This window comes from Microtus oregoni, unplaced genomic scaffold (genome assembly GCF_018167655.1).
Source record: "Microtus oregoni isolate MIOR12 unplaced genomic scaffold, Mior012 000071F_ref0000514, whole genome shotgun sequence".
NCBI lineage: Eukaryota > Metazoa > Chordata > Mammalia > Rodentia > Cricetidae > Microtus > Microtus oregoni.
This window is the reverse complement of record NW_024543978.1, coordinates 5,214,817-5,239,301: the sequence shown is the minus strand read 5'-3', so window position 1 is coordinate 5,239,301 and position 24,485 is coordinate 5,214,817. Positions and strand designations below refer to the sequence as shown.

General features: G+C 46.4%; 1 protein-coding gene across 8 annotated transcripts in view; it reads right to left on the bottom strand.

Annotated features, from left to right (window-relative positions):
• Nucleotides 1-24,485, bottom strand: part of LOC121440805 (serine/threonine-protein phosphatase 4 regulatory subunit 1-like) — an 88,761-nt gene that overhangs the window by 10,379 nt on the left and 53,897 nt on the right. For 5 of the 8 annotated variants that reach the window (XM_041641728.1, XM_041641731.1, XM_041641729.1 and 2 more), the window contains exons 4-10: nt 16,709-16,855; nt 8,535-8,642; nt 7,880-7,945; nt 5,779-5,937; nt 5,047-5,231; nt 3,354-3,781; nt 1,100-1,293 (exon numbers count right to left, since the gene is read on the bottom strand). In XM_041641728.1, the coding sequence (XP_041497662.1) occupies nt 1,100-1,293; nt 3,354-3,781; nt 5,047-5,231; nt 5,779-5,937; nt 7,880-7,945; nt 8,535-8,642; nt 16,709-16,855 (1,287 nt within the window). Of the gene's footprint in view, nt 1-1,099; nt 1,294-3,353; nt 3,782-5,046; nt 5,232-5,778; nt 5,938-7,879; nt 7,946-8,534; nt 8,643-15,063; nt 15,197-16,708; nt 16,856-24,485 lie in introns of those variants that run through there. The other 3 variants (XM_041641734.1, XM_041641733.1, XM_041641732.1) reach the window with 3 other exon arrangements.

The following is a 24,485-nucleotide window of genomic DNA, read 5'->3' as shown; positions in this document are numbered from 1 at the left end:
TGCAGCTGAGGCCCCTGGCTGACCTCATCTGCGCTCCAGGGTCAAGCTGAGATCCACCAGCTTAGCTTTTCACACATACCTCGGAAGACCTGGCTGAGGCGCTCTGCTGCCTTTTTCCAGTTCTGCCTCTGATAAAGAGGCCCCAATACTAACACACTCCACCAGGGACAATGGACTAGACTTTTCTCCCCTATAGATAGGGATTCTACAGGCAGGTAACAAAGGAAACAGGTCCGTTTTCTTGGCATTTTATAGAAGCAACAAAGGCATCCCATCCTTTCTTACTAACCTAAAGGCACCTTTGACAATTTAGACATTTGAGATTAAGATTGTGCCAGTCGCTTATTTGAACAGGTCGGGTGGGGATGATAAATTAATAACTACAGTCAGAATTTCAGTCCTGTCAACAGCAGTGTGCACTTGGCTCCTGAAGACCATGGACTTGCAGAGTCTGGTCACGCTGATTCACAGTGGCGAAAAGGCATCAACTTACCCGAGGCCTGGGCAATGAGAGACCCCAGTTTAAACTGGGCCAAGTGAAAGCTAGGGGAACGGGAAGGTACATGGATGCCCAATATCAAGAGGGTTAGGAAGCTTCTAGAGAGTCAGGCAAGGAGGAAGTTCAGGCCCTTCTGGTTTCACTTGGGGCCCTGGTCTCACAAGGGTAGGAGAAAGCAGGTGACGTGGGCTTTCTCAAGCCTCCCCTCTGAAAAGGACCAGCACCAAGCAGCTGGGGATAAAAGGATGTCACTCTCTGTGGCCTTCGTCAAGTTAGAATTCACCCTCTTCTGTTATTAAAGACGTAAGTGACCGCCAGAAATGACCAGGACATTTACACCGTTAATCCCCCAGGAGCACTGCCTGTCATCCCCCCCCCCAGGGGGGGTGGTTGTTTCTGGTGCCCACCCTGTTCCCAAGGAAGGGATTCAGGGTGATCAATCACCTGATTGATTGGTTGTCTAGTTATCCAAAACATGACCTTAAGAATGAAATGAAATTTGCCATTTATCTTCTCTGTGGGGATGTATTAATAAAAGCAAGCATGGCTTTGTGATTTCTGTCACATCCTCAGTGGCTGAGGGACAGGGCAAGTACTTACTGTGCTCTGTAATATCCTGGCCACGGAGAGCTCATTCTGAGATGATGAAGCTGACAGGAGGATATGATTGTCGGAGACAGGGCTGGGATCTGAAACGGGCTCTTCGTTTAGACCTTCTGTCTGCCTGCCCTCGGGTTCATGAGTGGAGTCGAGCTGTGTTGCTCTCAGTGCGGCAGATAATACCTGAACTTGAGCTACAAGAAGAGAAGTAGCAAGAATTTTAATAACTATATGGGGCTGGATATGTGGTTCAGTTGGTAGAGTGTTTACCTAGCATTCAGAAAACCCTGTTTTGGATGCCCTGCACCCCATAAGATGGGTGTGACAGTGCTTACTTCTACATAATTCCAGCATGTGGGAGATGGCAGCAAAAAGACCAGCAGTTCAAAGTCACTCTCTATTACAAAGCAAGTACCAGACTAACTTGGGCTTTGTGAGAGCCTGTCTCAAAAAAAATTGTAAAAAAGATTTTAATAATTGAATGTGGATCCTGGACTGACTTGAGGGGTATGCACCAAGCCTTGGCCTGGGAATGGGATTCTCCCTAGAGGCACATATGTGCACCTTCTCCAGAACTGGAGACTGTCTAGCACCAGACTCTGGAGTCTAAACAAGATCTCCCAGCCCAGTGTGATGCTGGCCATATCAGCCACACTGAGCGCATATCTGGATTCAAACCACATTTGTCAGGAAGAATCAGTTGAACTCTATTGTCTCTCACAAAAGAACAAAATGAGGTTACACAGGGAGAAGCTGGGAGGCCATCCTCCTTGACAAGGGTTGTCCCACTACCCGTTTATAAAGCAGGACGGCTGCCTCCCTCCCACTCAGGCATATGCATGCGCATACATCTAAGTCTATTCTCACACTAGTGTGGTTGCTCTATGTGAACCTACAGAGTTTTCTACATTCCCATCTCCAGAGCACTGGGCACATGCACTACCTATCCCCCAAGTGCAGCACACCAGGCCCTCTGCAATAGCCAGAATATAAAATGTGTCATTTGTTTCTGCATCTCTGGGGGTACTGACTCCTTTGGGATCTGGGGAAAGCTAAGAGTCCTTTCTTACTGAGAAAGCAGCTATGTAAATATGTGCAGAACACTACAAACAATGGCTTTTCAGGAGCAGGAAAAATACCTGTGGCCTATCCCTTGACCTCCAGGGTGGGGATCCCTCCATTTTCTCTGCCCCCAGGAATGAGCAGCTTCCTGCCCTATGCTGCTTCTGGACACCTCTCTGTCATTCCTCACTACACCCTAGGCAGAGCTGCCTATACAACCCCCTCTGGCAGATGATGTCAGCCCCAGCAGCTCTTGTTATGGGAGGAAGGGAAGTGTCAGAGCAGCTACAGGAATGTGCTGGTCCAAGTCCAACCCTCTGCCTGTAGCAGTCAGGCAGGGAATGCTTGTTTGTCCCTTGAACAACCACTGGGCTCCTTTACTTAGTCTCAGGGACAAAGACTAATCATGGGGCAATCTGAACCTTCACATTTCCTTTCCCCAAAGCATCACAGATCTTTGCCTTGTAACAGCAGCAAGTCTTGCTTTCCCAGTTTCTCTGACTCAGGACAAACACAAGTCTAACACTGTTGATTGGCTGAGGACTAACTGGGGTATGCACGACACCGGGCATGGATTAGGAGACTGACTCCGAGACCCCACATTTGGTGGGAGCATTAGTCATGACATAAAAAACACCTCAAAAAAGTTGTACTTTCAGCCGGGCGGTGGTGGCACACGCCTTTAATCCCAGCACTCGGGAGGCAGAGGCAGGCGGATCTCTGAGTTCGAGACCAGCCTGGTCTACAAGAGCTAGTTCCAGGACAGGCTCCAAAACCACAGAGAAACCCTGTCTCGAAAAACCAAAAAAAAAAAAAAAAAGTTGTACTTTCCCTGGTTGCATAAGACAGAAACTTTAGGACTTAGTGAAGGCCTGAGGCAATGGGTTCCAAAAGGAGGGCCTCGCAGGGAGTATGAGAAATGACATCACTGTCCCTGGAGCTAATAAACCTTCCGTAACCACAGGTATGCCCAAGCACTGTCCCCTGTTCTGTCAGGGTTCCCTCCAGGCTGTGCACACACTGTCTGGAAACCCTCTTCACACAGTTCCTGTTTGGAGATATCAGACTGGACTAGGCATGACCCTGAGTAAGGATAGTTAAGAGATTATACCGACAGACATTGCAGCATAGGGGGCTGGGGGGAAGGAAGCAGTCCTGTGCCATCCACAACACAGAGACATCCTGTCTTTACCTTGAATGTCTGGGTCCTGCAGCAAATGCCTCTGCAGACTCTGCAGGACTTTCTGGATTTCGCTTCTGACCACACAGCTGTCACATGTAGCCTCAGGTCCACTGTGACTCTTTTCCAGGGGTCCAGCCCCACTCAGAAGCACCTCCACTTCTTTGCTTATGTCAGGCAGAGGAGTTCGCCAATACAGGAAAGTACTGAATGTGTCCTCAGAAGTCCCTGGACCTGCTTCATGGTCACTGTTGCTGGGGCAGCCACTGCCCCCTGGGAGCTCTGGGAAAGCCCCAGTCCTCTCAGCTAAGGTTGGAGAAGAGCTCCGTGGCTGGCTCTCTGCTGTGACTGCGAAGGAGCTGCTGTCATGCCGGTGACCCGTCCTGACCAAGGCCTCCTCCGGAAGCAGGTCTGGCTCCACGTGCACTGCTGCTTTGGGACTAGAGCAAAGAAGGGAGCAAGCTCACAGCGCCAGAGCATTAGCGAAGGAGGCAGAAGCAGGGGCCTCCACCCTCCTGCCATTGTGTCAGAAGACTGCTACCTCACAGCTGCACTCAGTACCACTCTGTCCCCTGGGAGAAAGGTGTGTACTGAAAATACCCCTAAAGTTTATCAGTACCCCAGGAGGGGCAGGCTTTGGAAAAAAAGGCTCAGGCACCAGCAAGAGCTGACTGTGTGCCATTCTCTTGGAAAGCCTTGATGAGGAAGACCTGGTCCCGGGAATGGCAGAGCACAAGCACTGTGAGTGCAGGAAGAGAAAGTATGGAGGATGGGGACACTGAGTGCAGGAGGAGGAGGAAGAGAAAGTATGGAGGATGGGGACACTGAGTGCAGGAGGAGGAGGAGGAGGAAGTATGGAGGACGGGGACACTGAGTGCAGGAGGAGGAGGAGAAAGTATGGAGGATGGGGACACTGAGTGCAGGAGGAGGAGAAGGAGGAGGAAGTATGGAGGACGGGGACACTGAGTGCAGGAGGAGGAGGAAGAGAAAGTATGGAGGATGGGGACACTGAGTGCAGGAGGAGGAGGAGGAAGTATGGAGGATGGGGACACTGAGTGCAGGAGGAGGAGGAGGAAGTATGGAGAATGGGGAAACTGAGTGCAGCAGGAGGAAGAAGTATGGAGGGATGAGAAGGGTCTATATGCAAAGGTGTCAAGTGCCCACACAGTCCTCCCTCACACTTTTGCATAAAGGGGTGCTTAAAAATTACCTCAATATGGTCAGTCCATGACCACAATCTTCATAGGGCAAGCTAAAAAGCCAAAGATCAGACTTCACACTAGTAAGACAATGAGGGTCAACACAGCACACAGGGATGGGGCCTTTGTATATACAGAATGTCCCATGTCACAAATGTATGTCTGGAACACTTCACGTTTTTCCCTGTGTAAATTCTCCAAAGAACTCCATTACTCGAGGAGAGAAAGAATATTCTTTACAGGTCATCATTTCATCCCCACACTCCGTGAAGATCTGATCTAACTGAAGAGATGTGGTAGCTCTGTTATTTATAACCTGGCAGTCATGTTTCGAAATCATTATTGCAATTACTTTTTGCTTCTTTACATAATTAAAGCTCTAATATTCCATCTTGCCCAGAAGGTCACTATTACTAAATCTGGAGATGAGATAATTGCTAGAATTCTAGATGGATGCTTGAGGTGAAGGGGGAGGGGTTATGCCAAGTATCCTGGCTGAAGCTTACCCGTTTGAGGAGTCTGCACTGCAACTGGTGGGCCTGGGTGGTCCAGAGGCAAACCCAGAGTCCACCTCTTGGCTTGGTGGCCTGATGCTCAGGGTGCCATCCTCCCGAATGGACAGGCCAGCTTGGGGTGGGTTTGCAAACGTGGAGATAAAGGGGCCGAGTGACTGAAAGGCCGCTTGGCGCACCTGGAACCAGAGCACACAGTGTTGACCTGCATGCAGCAGGGACCAGATCTGACACCAGGGAGGGACAGAGATGGCGGATCGCAAGTTTGCTACTTTCTAACCGCCCACTAAAAGCCAAGTAAACCATTATCAATGGAAAAGAGGAACATTTAACCCCACATCCTAGTCTTCATGTTTCTAGACTGTGAATTCCACTTACCACTAGACTTCATGAGGTCTGTAGGAAGACCTCACAGACAGTGTCCAACTTGCCTATGGCAGTATAGGAAAGAGAATAAAGCACTTAGAGATTTTTCTTCTCAATTCTGGCTTCTACATTGTGCACTTTCCCCAAGTGTTGAACTGTGTGCCTCTTTCTTAGTATTTACCCCAAAGGCTTTGATATTTTAGTTACCCTAATTTTGATCTCACAACATCTAACTCTGACTACAGCCATCAATGAATAAAAGGGAAAAAAAATATATAAGCCAGAAACCAAGACAGAAATTGGAGACAGCAGGACAGATGGAGAGATTGACACTTGGAGGCCAGTTGTGCAAGTACTCACCCATCGACAGGGATCACTGATGAGTCTGATGAAGAGGGGCGAGAGCTGGGTCCTACGGACCTCAGGGGAGGTGTTGCAGCTCACAGCCATGAAGCACTCCGCGCATGCTTTCCGCATCCCCCACATGTTATCGGAGCAGAGCTCAAAAAACGTTGGTATCTACCAGACAAGCAAAAGCTACTCAAATATGAGTACCTGTAGATGGTCAGGACCTGTCCCAATAGCCTATAAAGGCAGAGCCACAGGGGCATAACAAAACAACAATAAAAAGATAACAGCAAAACATTCTCTAAAGGGATCACATAAAAGAAACAGTAAGTAGGAAAAGAAAGCATAGCTCTTTCACCACCTAACAAGTGATTTGGTTAAATTTAAGAATATAATGGAGAAAACAACAAAGAGAAGGGCCAACACTCCTTTCTCAGCTAAATTAGACCAGCTCAAAAGTCAGAGACTCGGTGAATGGCAGACTTACCCAGCCACGGGCACTGTCTTTGACCAGGGTATTGTCAGGCTGTGGTAGCGGAGAGTAGACATGGGGCTCACACCTGTAATCCCAGCACTCAGAAGACTGAGGTGGAAGGATTACACATTTGAAGCTAGTCTGGGCTACACAGACTGTGAGAATATAAATAATTCCTGTCTACAGACATGCAAATTATGTCCAGAGGAAGGTAGATGACCTCTCTATTCCTCTGGAAGTCACCTGGATTCTGTGCTCAGACTGTGAATGTGTACTGTGGGGCTCTCCATTGAAATTGGCTGTTATATTTTTCTGGTTTCCTTTATTAGCAAATGACTTAAATATAATTTTTTAACCTATGTTCATTTATGTCCACATGAAGTTGGCCATTATATCTTTAAAATTTTATCTTTTAAAGAGCTTTGATTTTAATATCCTAATGTAAAACACTTAGCTGAAAACGTTTCACAAATGGGAGCATGGTGTGACAGAGGGAAGAGCCACCTACAGGAAAATGGCTGTGCTGGCCACTGCTGCCCCCACCAAAGACATCAACGAGATGCTCATGTTCTTGGGGCCTTCAGAGCAGAAGCCCAGAATAAATTGTCTTGGCTTACAATGGCGTTGATGTGGCTTACACTTTAAATAAATAAAATGTGCTTCTGAACTGAAATTTAAAAATCAATTTGGAGATGATCCTCTTTGAGGTTAAATTCCAACCGCAAAGCTAGAGCATTAATGAGAGACAGGTGCAGTTTGAGAGCCCAGCAGCCGCCCAGGCCAAGATAACCCAGTACAATCCCTGTCCTAGAGGTATCCATCTGTGAAACCCTCACAAGAGGTCCTATGAACCAAAGGATACAGGGGGTGAAAAAAAAAACCTTCTACAGCATGTGGGCAGGTGAATCTGGGCAAGACAAGAAGGCCCGAGTGCATTCCAGCTGAGCTAGCAGCGTGTGAGGGTCTCTCAATGGACAGGCAGAATGGTCTTAAGAAGAGCCACTGCTTCACAGGAGTAAAAGTCATGGGGGGGGGGCACTATAGATGTGGTGTTCCATTGGCCACACCAGTCACATGAACTTTGACTCCCAGTTGAGATGTGTAGTCAGAGCTGAACTCAGCCAGACCAGCACAGTGGGACAGATGTGGGGTAACTGCAGGCACGGTAGAAGAGATACTTTTTTTTTTTTTTTTTTTTTTTTGATTTTTCGAGACAGGGTTTCTCCGTAGCTTTTGGTTCCTGTCCTGGAACTAGCTCTTGTAGACCAGGCTGGCCTCGAACTCACAGAGATCCGCCTGTCTCTGCCTCCGGAGTGCTGGGATTAAAGGCGTGCGCCACCACCGCCCGGCGAAGAGATACTTTTTAAAGAGACCTGAATGGTGACAAGGCTCTGTATTTTAACCCAGAAACCAAGAAAAATATGCCTAGTGTTTGCAGGCTCAAGGGCAAGAAAGAGCACTGGAAGGGGTGGTGAGGAGGTAGCAGAGAAAACACAGACAGAGGAGGCACAGGAGATGTGACCAGGAGTGGGAACAGCATCAAGGTCACAGGGCACAGCACAGTGTCTGGGCTCTCTGTGCCCACCCACTTGCCGACAGACTTGTGGCAGCAATTACGATTGGCAAAGCTTCACATACCAAAAATTGCTCAGTGGCTTCTTGTCCAACAGCATGACAAATATCACCAAAATGCGTGGCGCATACCTGTGAAAGGCAAAGGCCTACCCATCATTTCTTTTTCTTTCTTTTTGTCTTAACAAATTGTAAAGCCTAACAAGCAGGAACTCTGAGAGCAATTATCCTTCTAGTCAGACAGCTAACAAGCCTGTACCAGGCCCGTCGCCCACACAGCACCATGCCAGGTGCCTGCTGCATTGAAAACAGGGATTTACAGGAGGTTGCCCACTTCTTTGGCTTCCTGGCTCCTAATTGCTCTTGATGCATAATGCATTTGGTAGTGATAAGGCAGAGCCTGTTCGCTTCCCTGCATAGTGAACGAGACCCCCAGTCCTGACCATGCTTTTCACATGGCCTGAAGAGCAAGGTAGAAGCTGGGGCTTCACTACCTCTAAGTAGGGCTGAGAAAGCTAAATCTTGAGCAATCCAAAGGGAAACCAGGAATAGGGTGGAAGGTGCAGAGATGACAAGAGGGTTCTGGAACTAATCATTACAAGGAATCAAAGAACCTGTGAGTCTGTCCAATGTTACCCACCCAGCAGTGGCCCTCCCAAAGCTGACTAAATAAGTAGACAGGGACACTAGAGGGACAGACTGCAGTCTCTTATGCTCCCACCTTTCGAACTTGGAAGAGTTTCCCATCGCTGCACAGTTCACAGAACCGAGGCAGCAGCAGGCGCTTAACTATGTTCTTCTTCAGCATGGACGCCATTCTGCAGATTATCTGTATGCAACAAGAAGAGCAGGATGGCCTGACATACCAAAATGTCTCCATCACAGGGATAAAAAGACATGCATTTGAAATAGTCCTCAAATACCCAGGAAGGAAAACACAGGATACCTTTGAGTTCTGTCAAGTCAGATGGTCAGCAGAGGCCAAAGGTGTCCCTAACATTACCCAAACATGAGCTCTCCTGCAGCCCCATCAGTAGCTGCCCAACCCCTACCATGCACCACCTGACTGATCTTCACTGGCTGTTTTACCTCCAGGATGGTCACTGTCCCACTTTTCAGATGAGGAAACCAGCACAGAGACGTGTCGAGTGGTGTAAATACAAATGAAGAGCCTTGAGGTGAGACACACCACAGGACACACATGTAACACTGCTCCACACGGCTGTGGGTGAGCAGGCTTCACACTCCACCCCTGAGCTGAAAACTGAGACCCCAAGCAAACACTACAGGGTTATTGGTTTGAGAATTCAGGTTTGAGCCTTCCAGGAGGAGGCCAGAAGGAAGCTAAGAAAGAAGAGCTCACCATCATGATGCGATCCTATCTGCCTCACTAGACAGTCTATGAACTGGGTACATACAGAGAAGATGATGAGGGTCACATGACTGCTGCCTGGAAAGCAGGATCTGGAACACTTCTCACAGCTAAGGTAACACTATTCAAAGGAAAGTAAGAGAATCTACTTTCTATTTTATCAACAAGATACAAAACAAAAAATTGCATAGGCATGGACCTAGCATCATTAAAAAATAAATAAAATGAGCATGAGACTAGAAAGTGTGATCCATAGTTTAAAAAACAAAACAAACAAACAAAAACCAGTACTCAGAAGTTAGAATTTACAAACTTTAAAAAGAACATAAAGCAGTCATTATAAACATGCTTGGGAACTACAAAGAAAAGATAGTTACATTTAATGAGCAGATCGAGACTCTCATCAAAGAAACAGAAACTACAGAATAGAATCACACAGTAACAGAGCAGCTTTGAAACAGGTGCCCTTGAATGGAACTGGACTGAGAAACAGCAAGTTAGGGAAGGTGTCAACTCTGGGTGTGCCTGTGTGAGCACCTCCAGGAAGAAGCTCCTGACCCAAGAGTGCTTTAATCCACTAACCGGGGTGGTGGGGCCTGTCTGGGATGAAAGAGGTAATGGGGGCATCTGGGACTGGATCTGGCCCTGGCCTCTCCTATTCCTGTTCTCTTCTGCTCCCTGTCCTCCTTGATGTCAGCCATTCTGCCTAATATTTCCAATCATGAACAGATGACAACCTCTGAAATTGCAAAAATAATAAAGCAAATAAGTATTTCCGTCTTGTGAGTCCCTTTCATCAGCCACCATCACAGCAGTGAGCTGCAGCTGTCCATAAGCCTTGGAGATCAACTGCCCTATGGATAACAGCTACGTTAAGTTCAGCAAACTCAAGAGTCAGCTATTTGAAAGCAGTGAGAGCCAACCAAAAGGCAGAGATTGTATGTCTAGATGCCCTTAAAAGATGAAGGCCAGCCAGGAGTGTTGGCATAGGACTTCGATTTTGCACTCAAGAGTCTGAAACAAGAGGATTATGAGTTATGGTAAGTTCAAGACCGGCTGGGCCTACACAGTGACATTACCTCAAAAAACTAAAAAGGAACTGCATTGCAAAGGAAGGAGTGTGTGAAAGAAAAAATCCCCAAACTTCCCAAACCCTGTAAAATCTAGGTTGCTCAACAAATAAGGAGTAGGATAACAAACATTGTTAGGATCCATTGTGAGAAGTTGTTTTTATGTATTGACATATATTGTATTGATACATATATATATATTGTATATATTTACCATATTGCAATGTATATTTGTACAGTGTTTATATTTGGAGGTCATTATCCTCATTTGTTACACAGTTGTTTATTGTCTTAGTCTTTAAGTTAGATAGATATTGAGAATTATATAGATAAATAGTCATCTAAGTTTGTCATTTATAATTAGACTAATCAGGTTCTCTAGATATATAGAGATTATACTCAGTATAGATAGATAATCTTCGACCTCTTCAAAGAGCTGTAGAAAATGGCCTTTAATCTAACTCAAAGTTTCGTGATAGTGAGACACAATTGCTCCTGGCAACACCACTCTATTCCCGAGAGAATGTTGAGCACCAAAGACACTCCATCTGGAGCCTTTCTTTTTGGCAGAACTGGCCTTTGGGCAAAGAAATGCCCATACCTCAACCACTGACAGAGATACAGAGCGTGCATCAATGGATAAAACAGGACTGTCATATCCTGCCAAGACAGGGTAAGATAGTTTTGAAAAGTTCCTTGCCTTTAATAATGGTATGTCAGTTATGTTAGGCCTTAGCCAAGGCAAGCAGGGAGGGGTTAATTGCTCTGGCGAGCAGGCGGGGCAGAATGGGCCTGTGTGGCCGAGTGTGTCTCGGGACTCGGCACTGGGGCCCGAGTCACGAATTAAAAAACAGCACCCAGGAGGGTGCTGTGTTAGCTAGCGAGCTACCCGCTTGAGTCGGGGGCAAAATAGCCCCACGTTGGGCGCCAAAATGTAACAGCGTAAACTAATGCAGACAGATTGTAAAAAAATATATATCTATAGCTTTAATGTATAAATAGACTTACAGAACCACTGTTCCTGCGGAGACCAGAAAAGCAGAAGCTACGGCTGGGAGCATGCTCGCCAAATTTATAGGCAGACATTAGCCCGAGGCGAACACGACCCCCAAGGGGCGGGACTTATCCCTACAATTATCTTTCTCTTAGTAATTTCTTCAAAAGATATAACTTTTTAAAAAAATTATAAAACTGATGTGGAAGTCTGCTGTTTTGTGTTGATTTCATTGGTTAAATAAAGAGACTGCCTCGGCCCTTTAAGAGGACAGAAAATTAGGTAGGTGGGGAAAACAGAACAGAATGCTGGGAGAAAGAAGCTGAATCAAGGAGTCGCCATGATTCTCCCACTCCAGGCAGACGCAGGTTATGATCTTTCCTGGTAAGCTAGCTTGTGGGCTACACAGATTATTAGAAATGGGTTAAGAGGCTGGAACTAATGGGCCAGGCAGTGTTTAAAAGAATACAGTTTCCATGTAATTATTTCGGGGCATAAGCTAGCCATGTGGGCGGCCAGGTGCCGGGAAAGCAGCCCGCTACTCTAATTACAACATAAAACTACACTTTCTGATTTATAATGTAACACACAAAACAACAGCACAGAGGGTAAGAGCGAGTGATAGACTATGCTGATAAAGAAATCAAAATGTAGCCCTAAAAGTATTGTTACCCCAACACACAAAGAAAGAATTAATAGAAGAACAAAAACTGGTAAGATAAATGTAAAACAAATGGCAAAAGGGTGGAAATAAATCCAAACATGTCAACAACAATATCAAGCAAAATGGATTAAGTATGCCAATTAAAAGGCATAAGCAATGAGGCTGGACACAAGAAACCCAATCCTGTGCCCTTGAAAAAAAAACCTTGTAAACATAAATAATCCTTGATGATACGTTAGTAACTCAGACGGGCATAAGCTTTGAACCTGCCTCTTTAAATACAGCAGAAAAGATAGGTTCAAAACCACTGCTTCCTTTCTACAAACCAAACAGGCTGAACTCTAGAAAATAGAAGGGAAGGAACAAAGTAGAAAGTCATAGCAAAGCAAGCAATTGAGAAAGTAAGGTTTAAAACTGTGTTGAAATGCTAAAAGAATTGACAATCATGAATGAAAAGAAGCACTAGAGATCTGTCAGACAGTGAAAGGGTAAGTGAGCACTGCCAAGAACTCTGTCCTAATAAATCTCCGTTCAGATGGAGAAAGTAAGTTCTCTTAAACGCTGAACAAAAATGAACTCTTCATGTGAATTGAATTTATCAAAACCATGTCATGCCACAAAGAAAACTCTAGAGCCATATTTTTGACTGGTGTGCTCTAACAAGAATTTAAGAAGAGAAAAGGTCTCTGATCTTAAACAAAACTGCTCAGAAGGGTCACTCCACAGCAGGATGCCAGCTAGGCACAAAGGCCAGTGGGTAAGTCCCAGGAGGAGGCCTACTGCACACTCTCCTTTCTTCTTCTTCTTCTTCTTCTTCTTCTTCTTCTTCTTCTTCTTCTTCTTCTTCGTCTTCTTCTTCTTTTTTTTTTTTGGATTTTTGAGACAGGGTTTCTCCATAGCTTTTTGGTTCCCTGTCCTGGAACTAGCTCTTGTAGACCAGGCTGGCCTTGAACTCACAGAGATCCGCCTGCCTCTGCCTCCGGAGTACTGGGATTAAAGGCGTGCGCCACCATCGCGGGGCTTTCTCCTTACTTCTGAAAGGACACAGCAGCTGAGAATTTGGCAGACACCATCTCTGACTATGTCAAAATTAGCATAACAGTATTTGAGTCCTCAGCTTCCTGCCATGACATACCAAGAACATGTTTATGTCTATGACATTCCTGTCAGAGAAACAGAGGCTAACACCAAAATGGAGGAGACAGCAGGCAATGCTAAGACAGAAGACACTCTACAAAAGAACTGGCCTAGACTGTGTTGAGATCTCCCAAACACCTAGGAACCACCTAAGATCAGGAGAGCAGAGACAGGATGACTCAGGGCCGAGAGACTGATAGGCACGCAATGTCAAGCTAGGTGACATCAGCACTCACTGAAATGTTCTGACTCCATCCCTGTGCTATCTTTGTGTCAGGAAACACACACCCAAGTCTTTCAATGCAAAATGACCAAGTCTCCAACTCATTCTCAAATGGCTAGTGTCTATGTGTGTGTATAGACACACATATATACATGTGTATACATACATGCATATATACAGATGCTTTGCAGAATATATATGCACACATGCTTTACACACATATGCATTTGTCTGTGCAAACAGAAAAGAAAGGATGGCACACATAAAAGTGACAAGCTACAAGAGAAATAGGAACAAGGGCACATAGGAGCTCATGTTTATATTTTTCTAATTCTTTTGCAAGTTGGAAATTAAAATAATAAAAAGCTACCTCCTTTAGGAAGAATATTCCAATATAAGTAAACAGGAAAAAAAAAACAGAAGGAAGGAAGGACAGACATTCTGTCTCCAAGCTCTGTCTCTCAGGGACACAGCACTGCCATAGTACAGTGAAGAATTCTGGGTAGGTAATATAGACATCATTCTGTTGAGAATTTGTACACAGACAGGAGAATGGGGGAAGGGGGAGAAAGAAACACAAAGAAACCTAATTGGGGTGAGGGAAGGGTAATCCAAGCCCAGAACACAAATCAGGCAAAGGCCTCTGTCTTCAAACTCTGAGGACACCTGTTTCTGATGTAATGCTTAGCTGAGTGTACACTGACAGCCACAATAAATGAGGATGTGAGACCTCTGTATCCAGGGCAACGGGGAACTAAAGTGCTCCCTGTATCTCTTTCCACTCCTCCTCGTCCACCACACCCACATGACCTTATTACTATACCATATAAGACAAATCCAGAATCATTAAAAGGCAGCACACAGTGACAAGAAATGAGATTCCAGCAGCCCTGGGAAGCACTTGTGTGGAATGACAGTCGTCACCAGTTGCTCGGAGCCAACTATTCTTTACAGCCCACCACAGCATTCTCTTAAATAAATGCACAAATAAAAAATGAGCTCAAAGCAGGGATGACGACAAAAAATGAGGAAGCCTTACTGTGAAAACGTGTTGAGAGAAAAACAGGCTTCTGACAATTAGTTATCATCGCAGAATGCTAATGGCCTCCCTGCAAGCAAGAGGAATTATAATTGGTCTCCAGTGGCCTGTTTATCCTGTTGAGATATAATTACAAGATACAGCGCTCACAGTTTTTACCAATCCATTCATCCAACAACTAACATTTATTCGGCACTGACTCTGAGCTTGGCCTTGTGTTGGGCGCTGATGGTGCGACGAGGCCACAGTGACCCTAGGTCAGAGCTCACTATTTCAAGGGACAGGTAAACGGAACTTCATAACTCAACTGCTAAGTAAAAGGAGATGGACATGCAGCAGCCTGTGATCACAGAGAGGAGGCATCACTAGCAGTGATCAAGGTATAGGGAAAGACGTCAGCAAAGCAATGTGCCTATACATGGGATAAGACACGACCTGAATCCTGTCCCCACAGGACAATCAGAACTGACTGACTGTGACTCCCGACGAGAACTGAAGCTGAGGAAGAGAGAGATGTGTGTGTCATCCATGTGACAGGCCATTTCCCGCGGAACAGCCTTCTTCTGAGCATCTGCAGAGCCACAGCATTCACACACACGGCCACAGAGTACAGAATGGAGAGGGTATTGTCCAGTCCAACACGCTATTATTGTAGAGTTTAGGGTACTGCCCACTGAACCAGACAACAATTTTCTTGGGGAGCTTCATAACATACATGTAGTCTTTTCTTCCTCAAAATAAAATCACCTACATGCCACATACATTGTCATTTCCCAGCTGAAAAGAGGACAGCCTCACAGCTCTTGGTTTCCAGGGCCTCCTAACTTCCAGGATCCAGGGAAAGAAATGGACCAGAGCACAGTCGGGCCATAGAACAGCATCTTCTGCTCCTGTGGGATCCACAGAAAGACAAGCAAGCCCTCCAAACATAAGATGACAGAGTTGCATGACTGGTCTGGGCATGCACAGTAGGGCTTCAAATCACAAACCAGAAACCAATTTAGTCTGCAAATGGCCTGTGGGGATTGTTTATGGAAGGCTTGTTATATTTTCCAAATAGTCCTACCAAAAAGAAAAAAAAAAAGGGGGGGGGGTGGATACCACTGATAAGAATGGAGTGTTTGGAAACAAAATAAAAATTCTGCAGAAATGCCTTCAGCATTATTCTCTGTGGCATTATCAGTCTTTAGGGATAAGATTCTTGGCTGCCAGCTGTAACCTTGGAAACTCACTGGACCAACTTGCAAATGAAAAAGAAGATCTACTTGGCAAAGTTCACTGCTCCACTGCCAAACACCCTGGCTAAATGCTATTATCCAGGTTCATTTTGCAAAGTAAATTAAATTTCTTGTAGAGAAACTTGAAATTTATAAAAGAACCCTGGAGAATTTGAATTTTAATAATCAATTATTCCTCAGACTGATTCATCTTATAAACATATGGAATATGCAAAAAATTAAATTAGTTTAAAAATCCAGACCTTTAACGCATAGTTGAAAAAAAACTTTTATATAAATGAAGAATAATTGCCAAACGTTCTGACTCTGCAATATAATTTTTTAGCTACATGGCGTATAATGCTTTTGCATTTTGGGAAAAAAAATAATTCCTTCTTGTAACGTCATTCCTTTCTGAACAAGAAAACAACTATCTGCTCACCCGGCATTCATCATCCAGGCCGGGCCGATCCCGCAGCTCTGAACTGGAACTCCCAGAAAGGGTCCAGCACACAGTCTCATCTGCACGGGCCAACAGAGGGGAGTGCTTGAAGGAAATGAGGTGGACCCATGATGGTCCCTGAACACATAGGAGGAGCAAGGCCAGGTTGTGGCACTGGGCGAGCATAGCAAAACCCAGCAGTGCTCACCATCAAATAACGAGAGGAGGAAGCCAGGACTACTATACAGCCCATTACTAATAGTATATGTACCTGATACCACAGGATGCCAAACCAACATGGCAGGGCAGAGGCTGAATCTCCCCTCTCTGCTTCTGCCAGTGTGCTGCCACACCCACTTGTCAGGGATCTATCACTGCTTACACACCTTCTTGGCATTGACAGAAGACATCAGGTCTGTTGAATTATTCCTGGCCCATGACTGGGAGAAACAAGGGTAAAATCCCCAGGCTGAGGAGTTTTGCCATGAAAATGGAGATCCTGAGCAGCAGTGGTTTGAGTCAGTGGTTGGCAACACTCACATGGCTGGGACTTCTCCAGCCCTGGTGCTCTAAGAATGAGCATGTCTAAAAACAGGTTCAAAGCTACTAGTGGAACTGTCTTGAATGAGCCCTGGCCACCTTACTCAGGGAATGGTGCTGGCCAAAGTCCAACTCTTGTGAGAATTCAAGTCCTACATTAGCCACCAGGTTTGCAAGCCACTCCCAGGAAGACTTACACTCATGGCCTCTGCTCTGCACTCATGGTCGCGGTCAGGAGCAGAGCGCTCCAGCAGAATGCGACACACTTGGCCTTCGATGCCGCACTGGGAAATGAGACCTCGCTCCACAAGAGCCGGCAGCACCTCCTGGCTGGATTTTCTGACCTGGAGGGAATAGAAGAAGGTGAAACAGGAGATGGGGAGATGTTTTCTCAGGATGGAGACAGCTCTCCCCCAGTAGCCCTCCACTTCCTCTGGATCTACTCTTTGCTCCACTTCCGGAGAGAGCCTCAGTCTCCTGGTGGAATCATTCCTCCCATATGGACATGTTTTGGGTATGATTCCTAACTGTCATGTGTCTTCCAGAGGGTGAGATTGGAGGGCAGTCCCAGGTCTGAAATGCCTCTTATTCTCAGCACACCCTTAGTACAAACAGCAGGTAACACAGAACATCTCATTCTGTTAGTGCTGGTTGGATGGACGCACATCTGCCCCACTGGCATAGGTATCAGAATGAATGCCAGCATCTACTCCTGCTCCTATGCAAACCTGGATCACCACATACAAGAAGACCTGAGGTGGAGAGCACTGGCAGAAAAAAGATGCTTCTTGTCCTTGGCCATTGTGCAGTGAGCCAACAAAAGGGTGTAAAGGGACCAAAAGAAGCTAAAGAGGCATTTTTTTAGGAAATGAAAGCACTTGAATTCCCATTTATAGAGAGAGCAATGAAATATGCAGTCCATTGTCAAGAGAGGAAGGCAAGAAAATCATAATGCGCCCCAGAAGTGAACAGACATTGTCACCAATGATCAGCCCATAACAGGGTACAAGAGGGCAAGCCCCGAGGCTGTAGCCACAAAGGATACATGGCACCACGGCTTCTGACCCTAATGCAGGGAGGGAAACTGTGCTTCAAAAAGATGGCTCTGGTTGTAGTGCTCCAAATGAATGGCAAGCAATGCGAGACAATACAGAGGGCCTGCAAGGCATCAAAGGCAGAACCCAGTGCGGAGGGATGAGACCCCTGCTAAATTGGCTGTGTCAAGAAAGGTGATGGCCTAGCAATATTACCCAGCATGGTGACAAGACTGGGTCCTGCTACAATGTTCAGGTGTCACACTGATTGAGGAGCAGGCATGTGCCAGGAACTAAGGACATGAGACAAAGAAACATTTCTGGGGTAGCCTGGACGGAGACTCCTCCTTGGAGGTGGCACCAAGTGCATGCAGAGTGCACCAGGAGGGAGCCGGGACACTCACAGGCAAACACTAAGGGTACACAGAGCACAGTGGGGCCTTGGCCAGAATAAGTGGCCACCAAGGATGTAGAGAGGACAGCAGGAACTGCAGAGTCAAAGAGGAGACTTGGAGACAGGTGTCCAAAGAGAGGCACTGCCAAGAGCGGTGACGAGTTAGCGCTCTCCAAAGGCATTTATTTCTATGTCAGTCTCTGGAACATGCAGCTACTAGTGGTAGTGTCTGGATCTTGTCTATGAACTGAAAGGTTCAGTCCTTGACCTGTGGCAATGACGGAAGATGTGGGGGACCCTTGGGTCAGGGGGTAAAAGCCTAGCAGAAGAAAACCAAATCACTGGGTCTTTTCTGGACTCTCATTTTTGCTCCCTGTCCACCACGAGTGAGCTGCTCTGCTCCATGCATGCTCCCTGATATAATGATCTACTCTACACAGATCCAAAAGCAACAGAGCCGACTACATGGCACAAAACTTCTGAACCCAGGAGTCCAAATATACCCCCCTTTTTGTTTCTGCTTGTTTGTTTTTCGAGACAGGGTTTCTCTGTGTAGCCTTGGCTGTCCTGAAACTTGCTTTGTAGACCAGGCTAGCCTCAAACTCAGAGACCCACCTGTCTCTGCCTCTCCAATGCTGGGATTAAAGGCGTGTACCACCACCGTCAGCTTAACCTTTCCTCTTGGTAACTGGGTTATCTGGTATTGTGACATAATGATGGAAAATGAATGGCCACCAAAACTTCTCTAAAGAGGACCTTTGAAGATGTGATTAAGAGGACCCTAATGCCAGCCAGGATTAGCCCAATGGTCATAAATGTTATCACAAGTATGTATTATGACAAGAGAAAAATGGGAGGAGAAAATGTGACGAAATACAAGTGAAGGGTCAAGTGACACAACCAGCAAAAGTTGGGCAGGTGAGGGCGGGTGGACCAACCCTGACAACACTTTTGTCCCAAACTGTGAGAGTAAAGAAAGGCCCGAGGCTTAGAGCTGCCAAGTTCCTGGCACTTTGTTGCAGTTGCCCAGGGAAACAACACACCAGCAAGGGAAAGGGACCTCAGGTCCCCAGAAGAGCATGCTCAGGAGAAGAGGGAGATGAAACCTGGGGACGTGACAAGTTCCAGGTGACAGAAGCAAGGGAAACCTTCATGGAATAGGAACTGAGGGTGAGCTGAAGAAAGCCCAGGAAAGGCTGTCACAGTGAAGCCCTCTGGGGAGCAGTGAGTGCCACCGAGGGCTTAAGAGCACAGGAGTGACAGATCATGTTTTGGTATGAGTGATGATAACAGAGTAGCGACCTGGAGTGGAGCCAAAGGACAACCATGGGCAAAGAGCTCCTGGCCCTGCAGACAGGACAAAGGGGGTAAGAAAAAAGGCTTAGGAAGGCCATTACCTCGGAAGGTCAGAGAAGCAAAGGGTGACTGCTGAAACTGCCCTGGCTACTGACGCCAGAACAGAAGAAAGAGGAAAAAGAGCAGGCAGGGTAGAGAGAGCAGGGCCAGTGTAAGGGTCTGGTCTCTCTGGTCTACAAAGCAAGTTCTAGGACAGCTAGGACTATTACACAGAGAAACCCTGCCTCTAAAAGTAAAAATCAGAAACAGAAACAAAGATAGGGGTGGTTCATCATCCCTGTACCTGGGATGCTGAAGCAACAGGATCACTGTGAGTTCCAGGCCAGCTCAGGCTACAGTTGAGATCTTATCTCAACTCAAGCAAGCAAACAACAATGCATTTACTACATTTAACTTACTAACAGCCTGGCCAACCTCAAATGTGCTGAGTGATTACATTAGCAACAGTTGGACAAGATCGCCTACAATAACCCAATCTAATAGTAAAGTTCTGTATAACTCAGGTAATTGGCTGAAGGTAATAATGAGAGTAAAAGCCAAAATAGTCATCTGTATACACCACCATAAAGAATCAGACCTTTAAGCCATCAGAGGCCTGACCTAAGCATCAAAAGCCTCTCAGGATGCAAAGAGCTGAGAACAGTAGTTAGCACACATGGTGCTCAAGTAGAAGCTGGCTGTTGTTCCCAAAGTTTCCACTGTCAGAGCCCAGGACCCCGAGGGGATCAAGGGATGCATGTGGTCCTTTTTCCTTCATACCATTTGCATGGAACAGCAGTAAATGGCTGACAGGCATCCAGTTCCCATCTCAAACACCCAAAGTGGCAGTGGAGTGCAGTGTGGATCAAGCAGAAACCAAAAGAGGCTGCCAACAGGTGACCTGGATCACGGTGGGGCTGGGTGGTACAATGCAATGGTAAGCACACATAAAGTGAACAGCTGAGCCCAGCACAGGTTAGTTCAATAGCCTACAACAAAAGGAACAGGAGACCATGGCCCAGAAAGCAGAGCCACACAGTTTATGTGATGTGCTAACAACCCCACTCAGCCACTCTCACAAGTGGGATGCCTATGACAACCTGCATGCAAAGGATGGTGGTACTTTGGAGCAGGAGAGGGGTACAGAGCACTTGGAACCACTACTGTAACCTCAAAAGCAAAAGCAAAGAGCTGTCAAGCAAACTGCAAACACTTGTTACATAAAGCGGGTGGGATGAGACGCGTGTTTATTTTATGATCCTTCTCTCAAGTGATTAAATTTGTCAAGATAATTTTAAAAATGAACGTGTTTTTAAAACAAGAGTACTGAATCTTCCAAATGAGCTGATTAGCTGAATTCAAGGCCAAACAGCTCCATGTCTACCAGCTACCAGGAGCGGAAGCCCAACAGAGGGAGAGGAATGGCCCAAACTGAGTGGGAGTGTGTGGAGGCTGCAGCAGATCCTCCAAGGAGATCAGCTGTAGGAAATGGGACCAAAGCCAAGAAGCAAAGAGGAGGGAAACTGAGGCACAGAAACAACACAAACTGAGAGTAGACAGAGCGAAAACACTTCTTTAGAAGATGGTCAGCCAGGGCAGAAGGCAGGGGGCGAGGCCTGCTGAGGACAGAGGTTTCCCAGCTTCCTGGCTCACATAACTTCAAAGGACTGCAACAAGGTACCAGGCTCTGGGGCTAGGTCACAAAGGTTCCTACAGGGAAGGACTCAGATTTGATGACAGGCAAGAGGTCCACAAGAGCCTGGACAATTCCGAGACAGACAAGTGAGGCTCAGGATCCAGGTCTGGTATCCAGCCATAGCCTCATTTCCCACACCTCAGCCTCCTCTCATCAGACACAAGAATGAAGAAATGAATGTCATGTGCTATGCAGACCCGGCATGCAATCACAGCTGCAGGATTTAGGTATTACCGCAGGGCTGTGGCCAATACTCCTCAGGCTCATCAATCTGACAGAATAAGGCACCTATCCTAGGCTGAGGCAAAACCACCCATGTTTGGACTAGAACACTGACTGACTAGGACTTCTAGGTACTGCCAGCAGCCCACTGCACCTGATTATGAGAGGTAGACCTGGACAGGAGAGAAGGGCATTGGGAGGAGGAGGCTGGCTCCAGTGAGCAGGCCCTCATGAGGCTTACAGTGGGGATGGAGGAGGCAGCCTCGAGCCTCTACCCAGTGTACTCAACTTTCTCATAGCTCTGTTTTTGAAGATGGAAGGGCAGGAGGAGAGGAGGCCTTTGAGGTTATGCATTTATGATGGAAACAATGGATATGTGGCACGGGTCTGACTGGATGTGGAGGTGAGGGGGAAGGGTTTCCAGAGTTCCCGGGCCATGGCTCAGGGGAATTGAATATCTCAGATGGTGGCTCTGTTCACGGCAATAGGGAATGAAGATTGAAGGCCTCTATTTTCTCCGTGATGTAAAATGCAAGGTCACTTGCTTGGCGAAAGGCAGGGCAGGGTGAGGGGCCTGATGAGAATGGCAAAGGTCTAAGGGAACAGCCAAGGATAATGGGAGAAGCAGCTGATGAGGGACGGGGGAAAGGATTGCCGGACAGTACTGCACATCCAGCTGCGACTGGAGCCCATAAATTTCCAATGGCACCAATCAATGCATGACAGGATACCCTCCCACAGACTGAGCTCAGCAGGCAAGACTGGAAGAAGACAGGCCTAGCTAGGTAGAGCCAAGGTAGCAGAAGTTCTACCAAAGGGCAGGAACATGGAGGTGGATCTGAGGGGGTAGCGGGAGAGAGCACAGATGCAGAGCAGAGATTACTATAGAATCAGACATGATGGAGCTGTAGATCCAACGGTCTGGAACAAAATATACAGAAAAGACAGGCGACAGAGGTCAGGAAAAAGGCAAACCCTTGGACAGTCTCTCATTTTCAAGAATGCATCAAAAGAGAAAGAAAAAGTCAACAGAAGAACAAAAGTGGATGCCCGCACAGTTCACAGAACACTCAGACACATGTCGAGCTGAAGATGGGGCACACGACAACATTAAAACCAGTGGAGATGATGAAGAAACAGGAGAATGTCTGTGGCCCTCAGACGAGCTTGCTGAGGGCAGAAATCTGCCCTGTTCATCTCTTCATCCCCAGGCACAACACACCAGGCTTGGCTCATAATGGGCACTCAGAAACTGTCAGAACAAATGAACGAATTGAGGAAGCCGCCCCGCGTTATGATCAGACGCGTGTGGGAGAAAATGCAAAGATAATCAAAATATCCATGGCAGGAGAGTGGAAATGGGATGGCTTTTTCCTTATCTGAAAACTCTATTCCGCCCTGTCACACTGTGTAACAGTTAAAAATGACTGTCTGTCCTTTTTAAGAACACCAGATCAAGAAAAACACAAACTAAATTTTTAGAATTTCTTGAAAATAGTGGTAATCTAAACATGGTATGTCATTAAAAATTTAAACACTTTCACCCTTTACAGGAAGTCATCTCTGAAATACGCTGATACAAATACAAAGGACAGAGACTTCCTTCACAGAGTTTGTGTGTGTGTGTGTGTGGGGGGGGGGTACATGTATTCCATGGCGTATGTGTGAAAGAGAACTTTTAGGAGTTGGTTCTTTCTTCCAACCCTGTTTATGAGGCAACCCCTCTTGTTTCTGCCACTGGGCTGCAGACCCCAGGCTGGGTGGCCCTCAAGTTTCTAGGTAACTCTCCTGTCTCTGCTCCCATAACGAGCAGGAATGCTGGACTTACAGATGCGCTCCACTGTATCAAACCTTTCCACATGGCTTCCAAAGACTGAAATTTGGGTCATCAAGTTTGTGTGAGAGTCCCTGAACAGTTTCCCAGACCCCTTCAACAAAGTCATAGGTACTAAAGTTTCCCCAGTGTCCAAAAGCATATGTGCTATCCCTAACCTCAGAGGCTGACACTATAGGAAATTGGAGCAAGACCCACCTTGAGTCACTGCCCCAAGAACAGGGCATATGGCATGAAGAAGGCAGGAGGGGGCACAGCCACCTGAGAAAGGCCAGGGTGCAGGACACAGGGCACTCTCTGGAGAGCAGTAAGACTGATACCACTTGAGGAAGCAGGCCCAGAAGAAAGGGAGTCAGAAGGGAAGGAAGGAAGGAAGGAAGGAAGGAAGGAAGGAAGGAAGGAAGGAAGATAGATTAGACTTCCCCAAATATACTGAGAGTTTTAAGTTTGGGAATTGGGTGAAAATTTTCAATGCATCAGAGTCAGAATGACAAGAGCTACTCCTACTCTTGAAGATAAACATGTTCAGCCACAGCAGAGCACTGGAGCCCAGGAGTTCAAGGCCATCCCGAGCAACATAGTAAGTCCTTGTCTCAAAAGAGCAAGAGACTATGCGCGCTATAGATTATGCGCTCTGTAGAGTCTATCTAGGAATGTACATATGCATCTACAAAGAATACATGCAATAAATAACAACTGGAAAAAGAGACAGTGAATTGGAAGGAGACTGGGGAAAGGTAAATGGGAAGGTTTAGAGGGAAGAAAGGGAAGGAAATGTAATTAAAACACAATCTCAAAAATAAACAAACAATAACACAGTAGATGAAAGCCACTCAAGCTAGTCTGGTATGCCTATTTTCTCAACAGCCTAAGGCAGAGGCAAGAAATCCAACATTAAAGTCAGGCTGAGCAACTTACACCCGAAGTAAAACAAGGATGAGGATGTAGCTCATCCATTGAAGAGTCCGTGTCTAGCAAGCAGGAGGATCTGGGTCCCACCCCAGCAACACACACACACACACACACACACACACACACACCTCAGTGTAGTAATGTGGATTAAACACAAACATACCAACTACCACATGAGACTTACACCGTACAAAGTGAAAAAAGAAGATAAAATAGGAAAATGAAGTAAAAGCTATCCTTGATAAAAGTTGGATATACCGATAAACCAATGGGCCATTTTATTTTTAAAAACTGCCATCACTAGAAGTAATGGCTGAGTGCATAGCCAGGAGCACCCTGGTACCCATGTTCTGGTTTCTCATCATTTCCCCAGCTAAAGGAGCATTGACCCTGTGAAGAAGCAGTCAGTTTCAGCTGGAGGTAAACTCTCAAAGTCCACTAGACATGTCAGGAAGATTCTAGAATAGCTCCCACAAGCCAGAGTGAAAAACAATTACCAAAAAAGAAGCAATGCTCACAATGATGGGAACACAGTCATCACACTAAA